The 8,431-nt window shown below is 39.7% G+C and overlaps 1 protein-coding gene across 3 annotated transcripts; it reads right to left on the bottom strand.

The window, feature by feature from the left end:
* Window positions 1–177: 177 nt before the first annotated feature.
* On the bottom strand, window positions 178–8,133 carry LOC142402504 (heterogeneous nuclear ribonucleoprotein Q-like). 3 transcript variants are annotated; one of them, XM_075488037.1, is made up of 12 exons: window positions 7,999–8,133; window positions 6,137–6,296; window positions 5,082–5,200; window positions 4,802–4,909; window positions 4,438–4,551; window positions 4,011–4,187; window positions 3,676–3,811; window positions 3,243–3,448; window positions 2,999–3,148; window positions 2,750–2,871; window positions 2,218–2,543; window positions 178–1,731 (listed from the first exon to the last, which is right to left on the bottom strand). In XM_075488037.1, the coding sequence occupies exons 2-12, from the start codon at window positions 6,282–6,284 to the stop codon at window positions 1,703–1,705; spliced, it is 1,635 nt and encodes a 544-aa protein (XP_075344152.1). In that variant the 5' UTR covers window positions 6,285–6,296; window positions 7,999–8,133; the 3' UTR covers window positions 178–1,702. The 3 variants fall into 3 exon arrangements, with proteins under 3 accessions (XP_075344152.1, XP_075344153.1, XP_075344154.1); XM_075488038.1 differs by having other exon boundaries at window positions 178–1,728; XM_075488039.1 differs by lacking the exon at window positions 6,137–6,296.
* Between the last annotated feature and the right edge of the window lie 298 nt (window positions 8,134–8,431).

The following is an 8,431-nucleotide window of genomic DNA, read 5'->3' as shown; positions in this document are numbered from 1 at the left end:
AAAAAAATAATATATATATATACATATAAATATAAAGGACTTAACTGATTTTGCATAAAACCCATTACAATTTACTCTTCTATGGTAGTCACAATCCAGTTGCCAGTTTAACATCATTTCATTAAAACCACAGCCTTCGCAACTCACGATTGTTTTAACCAAAGAGTAAGACACAGATAGAAATCAAAAACTTTATTACAAAAATAAGTTACACTCACCTCCATTTTACAGTATAAAACAATTTATTTGCAGGAATGCAAAAACGTTGTTGGCCACCAACAATAGTTTAAAACTGCTAACATCTTTTTTTTTTTCTTCAAAAGGTGGTTGTTATGTTTTTGTTGAGGGAGTTAACTGTATAGAAAACTGGGACTGAAGAGCAGTTTCCTTTATGCTATACCTGGAAATTGAAATCATTCACTGCAGTATCCCTTCTACCACTATGGGACTATGATCCCTCACCAAATCATCGCAGCTAACGTTAGGCAAACGTCCTCACTGACTGGAAAAATATGGCAATTCAGTCATCCATCAAGGTTAACGTCAAAAGATCTTCTACATAGTTGCTGGCTTGGGAGCTGGGAAGGGATCATTAAAGATTAACATGATCTTACAAGATGAAGGATTAGATTCGGTTGCTCGACATTATTCTGACAATGCTTGAAAATGCGTTGTATGAATATAAAAACAAACCCACTGAATAATACAGTGGCACAAAAGGGACACTGCAGGGCTTTATTTTTGTTTTTTTTTATTTTTTAAATCAAAGGCAGTTGGATGCCTGTGATGTTTAAGCCTTTACAAAACGTAACATTTTCCGAAAACTATACAACCAGTAACTACATACTCTGAAGAAGCAAGGTGGCTAATTCAGTTCAAAATAGGATGAAAGCAGGGCTTGTTCAGACTCATCATATGAGATTGTTTTGCATGCCCAGCTTGACTGTTTGCAGTCTGCAGAGCTGCAGCTAAAAGAACTATATTACATTAAGTACATCGTTTTTGCGCTGCAGCTCTTGTGCATATTTTGTATAAAAAACAAGCCCTGCTTTCATCAATATAGTTTCCCTATTTACAGTACAGGCCGGGTAGTTTAGTCCTCTGTACTGAGGTAGTCAACCAACCCTTTAAAAAGACAAGTTCTGAAAAGAACCACTTTCCTGGAATGCCTGACTTATCCATGCCAGGTGGGTACACCCTAAAATCCTGCAAATGTTCTATTTCAAACATCCAGATCAAACAATTAAGAATAACATGGATATTCCGACAATAAAAATTGCGATTAGCACAAAAATATACAATAGCATCAAGCTCCTTTGAGCCACTTCAAACCTAAAAACTTAAAAAGTGCAATTTCTTCAATAATTATTAAAACAAATGGCATGTTCGGGGACAGGGAAGGGGTAGATTGTAAGGGCAATTCATAGAGCCCTGTGAATCAGGGCTACATACAGAGCAAAGAGGCTGTGTTGAGCGTACTCTGAATCCTCAGGTAAATTTTCTTTTTCTTTCTTTTTTTGAAGGTGGCAGCTCGAGGAGGGGGAAAAACTTTTTAAAAAAAAATGAAATAAAAACACAGGGGAGGGTAAATGCTTCTTTTGCAAGGCTGGAATATCGTTGGACCTTTTTTGTCTCGTCATTTCAACATCCATCGCAGCTTACGGTGTAACCCCACTCTTCAAGTCAGTATCCTCGTAACAGGTCAGGACCGCCCTCGGCCCCGTTTCCCTGCTGGACCAATAACAAAGAAGAAAGTACAAGAAATCAGAAAACTTAGATCGAGACCAGTGCACTTCCACTAGTGCGAGTCTCAGCTGGCCACTTTAAAAGTATATTATGTTACAAATGACCTTTGTCTGCTGGCAAACAAGCAGACGAGCTGCTCTGAAAGATGACACTTATAGCCAATAAGTAGATCTAACTTTTTTCTAAGTGCAGCCTAACAATTATACTAACATTATTTCAGGACAATAATTGCAATGTGGTTTTACCAGCTATTTTTAAACTGCATTCTACAGGATTCCCAAACATCCATGTGAGTGGGTTGAAATTAATGTTTTCATAACAGAAAAACACACTGAAAGAGTCCAAAGCCCCACTGCAACTTTTCCACTTATGCTAGGCAATTATCTGGATCAGCAGAGTAAAGTTTTTTTCACTGCAATAGTATAACTAACTGAATTTTATTCAAATTCTATGTTGTGCCAAATGTTTTACCTCTGATTGTTCCAAGGCCCCCTCGCTGGGTAAAACCCACTCGGCCCCTCGGTGTGACAACACCACGGCCCCTGGTCTGACTGGCACCTCCACGGATTCCTCCCCTTGCCCCTCGTCCTCTCGCAGACCCCTGGAAGTCCTCATATCCATAGTACGGGTCATCATAACCGCCCCGGTAGTTGTGGTAATCATATCCATAGTAATCGTAATAGTCTTCATAGCCGTAATAATCGTGAGGGTAAGAATAACCTCCACGCCCACCTCTTCCTCTGCCTCTTGTGGGTGGTGGCATGTGGGGAGGCCCATAGTAATAGTATTCATCATACCTGAGGAAAGACACATAGAATCAACATTGCATTATATGACAATATCCAAATGTGATGATACCATGACTTACAGGGCAGACATTTGAATTAAGCTCGAGTAGTATAGTAACATAATTAGTCTAAAGCAACCTCTCTACATTCAGCAGAGGAGTTATGTTAATGACATGCATCCAAGCTTTTTTTTAAATTACATTTCACTTGCTTACATTTGCGTTTTGGCTGCTTGTCTCTGGGCTTTGCGCTCTTTCCTCTTCTGGTCAGGGGGCTTGGCAAAGACGATTTCAATGTTCTCTCCTTCAAGGTCTTTGCCATTGAGATCAGCTAAAGCCTGTGAAATCAATCAAGTGCACATTCAAATGTGTTCTCACTGCAACAAAAAAAGTTAAAGTTTTCAGTCACTAAATATGTGTGTGTGTGTGTGTCATCTATCTGTCCAATTGGTTTATCCTCCGTACCTTCACAGCTCCATCTCGTTCCTCGAAGTGGATGAAGGCATAGTCTTTCAGTTTTTTAACCCTCTCCAGCTTGCCAAATTGACTAAAGGCCTTTTCAAGTATCTCCTCTGTAACAGTGCTTGCCAAGTTCCTCACAAAAAGCACCTTGACCTGGAGAAAGAGAAACATGGTTCAGTTTTTCTTCCCTTCCCCAATTGCTGGAGAGAATAATATGACCGCCCATGCAATTTACATCATGCCTCACCTTAGCCATGACCTCTGGATCTGGATCCTCGATAGGATCAGCCCACTCCACTGTGACCACATTTCCCCACACCTTCACCTTGCCACTCATCAGTCGGCGCCGGGCTTGAGCCGCCGTCTTGTGATCTTCATACTCCAGGAAGCAAAAGCCCCTATTCTTCTTCTTGTCATCAGGCTGGTGGTACAATATGACATCATTGAGTCCCTCTGCAAAAACAATTAAACAGGGGAGAGAGACAGAAAGCGCATGGCACATTTTAGTGATTTTTTTTTTTCACGGACAGCTTAGTGCAACAATGAGACAACCCATTGAGAAAGCTGGAGGAATTGTTGTGGAACCTGCACCTGCGAGAATAAAAGTGAACTCCTCCAAACCGTATTTGAAAGGCTGATGAAGAAATACAAAAAGAAATTAGAGGCTGGTACAAACTCACCTGTAACTTTTGCGAATTCTTCAACAATCTGCTCTTTTGTTTTACTCTTGGGGATGGAGCCAACAAACAGTCTATTATTGGCCACAGAGATGCATACGCCAATGTGTTTACCCGGTCGAATTTCACTGTTGTTGCACTGCGGACATACAGAGGATAGTAGAAGTTAGAAAAAAAACAGAGGGACAGGAGAGTTAATAGGTTACCATTTCACATCATTATTCACTGTAAAATTTTGACATAATGTAAGCTACGCAATCATATGCTCTTTTAAATCTGTTGGCCGAGCATGCAGCTTTGACAAACGATTCCAACAACCATAATTGCAGTATACATACCAGTTTGACAGCCTTCTGCGCAGCATCTTTTGTGCAGAAAGTGACAAAGGCATAACCCCTGTTTAGCCCGCTGAGAGGATCCATCATCAGGCGCAAGTCCCAGATGGGGCCAGCTTTCTCAAACAGTGGGACCAGCTCATCCTCAAACAGGTCTCTGGGGATTTTGCCGACAAATATCTGCCAAGTTCATAGAAAAGGGAAAATATGTTCCATGAAACAACTTTTTAATTTAAGAGGTAAGATAAAGGCAGAAAATAGTTGGCATTCTGCAAAGGTATCCAATCAGATCTTAGCGGTAAGCTGTCACTGTAACCGTGGTTACTACAGAAGGTAAAAAAAAAAGTTTCATCATTTGGACACCATACCTAATGCACTTAAAAGAATATAAAATGAAGTAAATAAAATATAACAGTGAAAGGTTTTGTACCTCTGTACCAATGGTGGGTTGTGCCCCTGAGTGGGAAGACTCTGGTGGAGGCCCACCATACTTCCTCTGTCCTGTTGTCACATCAAGTGTGTAGCCAGTCCTCTCCAGCAAAGCCTGGCAGAAAAACATGGCAAATCAAAGGTTATTTTTCACATCTTGGTTATAAAATGTCATAAAATTTTAATTCTATGTCAACTATTCAATCTTTATTTGTACAGGTTATCTCATTGAGACAGTCTCATTCTCGAGAGAGAAACCCGTTTCAAACATACAATTTAACAAATCAGTTACAAAATGTGCTCCCACATTATTCCTCAAGCTTGCAACGAGGTACAATTTGATGATTAAATATATTAATTCTCACTTTGATTTTGGCTTCATCTGGTCCTTTATTGGTGTCCGACACTTTGGTCCCCTGTTTCTCTCTCTGTCTGTACGTCTTCATCACGCCACAAAGAAAGGCACTTTTGTTCTGCAAGACAAGACAAATTACTTAGTACAATCAGAAAGCAAACGTATCATAAAGACAACCTCTTATGCACAAGAAGAGACAGCCAGTTTGTGTCTTAAAGACGAACATAAGTCATGTTTTACTGGAACATAAGAGATTATTCGAAAAATTACCTAATGATGTGAAAGCCTACCTGAACATGTGAGAGGTCGCTGTCCTTGAATTGCAAAAGGACTTGGAGAGCACCTTCCTCGTTGAATTCTTTCAGAGCCTCAATCGCTCGGTCATCTAAGTCACTATGTGACACCAAACCTGGAGGTTGGACAAGACAGAAAGAAATGAGCTACTAACAAGAAATACTTAAAGTCTTCATTACTTGTGGTAAAAATGTAAGGATGAAAAAAAAAAAAAAAAAAAAAAACGAATGCATGCATATTATTGTCTCCTACAAATATTTTTTGATGAATTATGAACAAATAATTACTACAACTATAAGGAAGGCGTGGCCCCAGCTTAATCTAATGGGGCTGAATTCAGGAGTCAGGCTGCATTTTACTCTCCAACCAGCATGCTTTAGCTGCAATAATCATAACAGATGTGACAGTGCAACTTGATATGGCAGTGCACCTCTGTACTGTGGTTGGGAGTTACTAATGAGCCAGTCTATATTCTGCTCTATGGAGGCACCATCACCTGTCTGAGGCAGCCACACACTAGACAGCTGCTGCCATTGTTTTTGTTTCAGCCCAATCAGGTTGAAAAGGCCAGACCAGTACATTTCTGGATGTGACCACACAAGTCCTAAAATCATCTCAAACCCTAACAATAAAACCTGTCCAAAGCAACAGATATTTAATTTTTATCTGAGATCACACAAAAACATCATAAACTCATCACTTTGCAATTAACTAGAATGCAGATAAACTTTCTGGAAATTAATGGCAAGCCTTGAGAGGCTCTTCAAAAGACTCCCAGAGAGACTATTCATTCACCATGACACCAATGATCATGCAACCATGTTGGGAATGCAAATGCTATGATCGTTTACACATTTTTTTGGTCACACTGGTAATGTGTAATTTAATATTTTGTAGCACTGCAGTACCCATTTTGGTAGAAAACCACAAAAAGTTGCTTCAGGATCCCAATTCCCCCATTCAAAAAGGTGATAAAAGTGACAATACATGCAAGACTTGATACACATAAAAATTGCATATTGAATATGCAAGTATATTCATAATGCCTTACCTGCTATGTAAATTTCATCTAGTTTTTCAGCAACTTTCTGTGGTAAACCAGCTTCTAATAAAGTCTGGAAGTGCTCAGAATGGGTAACTGCAGCAGAGGTGTCCATTGGTTCTTCTGGACCATTTCCATTAATATGTTCTGTGGCCATATCTCCAGAAATCTGTATAAATGCAATGAGCCAAATTAATCCTGTGTCAAGGGCAAGCCTTTGGATGTTTTCAAGAGAATGTAAAGTCTTAGACTTGTCAGTACAATCATTTTAAAAATAAAGAAAAATGGTCTGACCATTCATGATCTGAAATATAATGTGGCTTGTGCACTGTTGAGCCCAAATGAATCAAACAGGAGACACTGACATGTGCAAAAGAAGTTTTGTAACCCTTCTGTCAGGAAAATTTTCACAATCTTGATTTAAAGCTTACAACTTTTGGCCTACATAAAGTAAAAGGCCCAAAACAGGTCGTAGACACTCATCAAATGTGACACTGAGCACAAGACAGACAAGGCACATACCAAATTGCTCACAGATACTAATTAAGCTTTATATGGTAAAAACAGCTAAATTGCAAGGTTTCTGTCCATAAGAGGTTTGTGCTAACGGAGCCAAGTTTCTTTCCTTTATGTCACTGTTCTTGTAGAAGCCTTGTCTTCTATTTTCTCTAAATTACATGTTAGCTTACCTTCTAACTGCTGACTTCAGCATTGGCTAGAAGGCTGATATACGTTTTCATCAGATACTGAGCCCCCGGTTTCCTGTGACTGACCAGTGAGCAAGCGTGTTCCCTTAAGCATTTTGACAAATGACACTGTGGCAGCACAGTTTGTAACATTTAACCATACTATTGTGCTAATAACGTGTGTATTTTGGAAAATACGGCGAAATACAAAAACAAAAGAAAAAAAAAACTTTCACTGATCGGCAATTAAACTCTCGAGTGTCCACGTTACTCTATCGGGCAATGCAAGGCTAAGCAAAACGTGTAGGGCAATAGTCTGTTTTGGCCTACTGTTAACTCTTTGCTAATATTAGCTTAACGATATCGTGCATCGGATATCTTGATATGTCTGCTAATCAATCTAATAAGCACGTGCTTTCTGTGGTTAAAACATTATCACTATAATAAAAGTAACTGAACCAGTCAAAATCGATATTTAATATTTTTAACGTTTGAAAACTACTGTAAAATGACCAACCTCCCCTCCCCCTAACCTGTTATGATAATGTTAGATTTAGCAGCGAGGAACTGACTTGCACACGTTGAGGTTAGCTAGCGAGGGAGCTAGTTTGCATAGCTAATGGTTAACAATCAAGCTAACTATGGACCTTTATCGTCACAATAACACGAGACTTCAGTGGGCAATTTCTGTGAGCGAGGCTGAGATAAATATTTTAATAAGCAGTGAGCAGTCTGCTCATACAGTAGTCAGATATAACCGCATAGTCTTGCTAATAAAACTGGCTTTTGTCTGTTGGGTTCAACTAGCATGCAATGACAATGAGGATGTCAGTTCCATGATCTGTCAAAATGGGCTAGCTGAAGCTAGCATGCTAATTCGACCGGAATATCAGTGAGGCCATTGTTAGTATTTTGTCGGTGTAGACTTAACCATCTGATAAAGCTTCCCCTTTCAATTCTGTTAAATTTAACGAGGCCTTGAAAGCTAACGCTTTAGCCCGCTAGAGACGTGATTAGTCAACGTGCCGCCACATAGGAAGAGTCCATTTTCAAAAAGCCGGTCTGGACAACTCGTTCCCAACCACCACCAGTTTCCACATTGTTTGAGACAGCACCGCACGATTCAGAGTTTTTAGCATTCAATTAAGCAACATTCACGTGACCAATTAGAAGCATTCGCCCTACCTGCCGCTGGCACACCAACGTGTATGGTGTTGATTATATAGGAAGATAAATGTGATAATTAAAAGACAGAAAAAGTGTAAAACTCCCGGCACAGGTCCGGCTTCAGTCATTCACTCTTGATGATGTAAAATGGCTGCCACGTTCACGCCTCGAGTTTTGTCTCGTCGATGGGGTTTCTTGGACAGCCCTGCACGGGCTTGCCTTGTATGCATTTTAGAGTAGAGCAGCAGGTCATCCGCAGCATCCATCATAATTACTACCGATGATAATGTCACGACAACGGATCCTTTCATTTGACAACAAGAACTGCTTAATAAAACGATTTAAAACGTAGTTATTCAAACAACTTGGTTTAGATTTTAAAGATTGATAATAATTAAATAAAGCAAGGGAGTGTAACAAAGAAATCAAATTTCATGAATAATTTAGTGAC

Source organism: Odontesthes bonariensis, chromosome 17 (genome assembly GCF_027942865.1).
Source record: "Odontesthes bonariensis isolate fOdoBon6 chromosome 17, fOdoBon6.hap1, whole genome shotgun sequence".
NCBI classification, from domain to species: Eukaryota; Metazoa; Chordata; class Actinopteri; order Atheriniformes; family Atherinopsidae; genus Odontesthes; species Odontesthes bonariensis.
The sequence above is the reverse complement of the archived record's forward strand: the minus strand, read 5'-3'. Positions and strand labels throughout refer to the sequence as shown.

Coding starts and splice junctions, on each gene's coding strand:
- LOC142402504 (XM_075488037.1), bottom strand. CDS start 6,284: ATGGCCACAGAACATATTAATGGAAATGGTCCAGAAGAACCAATGGAC. Junction 4,188..4,437: donor AACCCACCATTGGTACAGAG/GTACAAAACCTT, acceptor TGAACTTGGCAG/ATATTTGTCGGCAAAATCCC. Junction 1,732..2,217: donor GGGCCTTGGAACAATCAGAG/GTAAAACATTTG, acceptor TTATTGGTCCAG/CAGGGAAACGGGGCCGAGGG.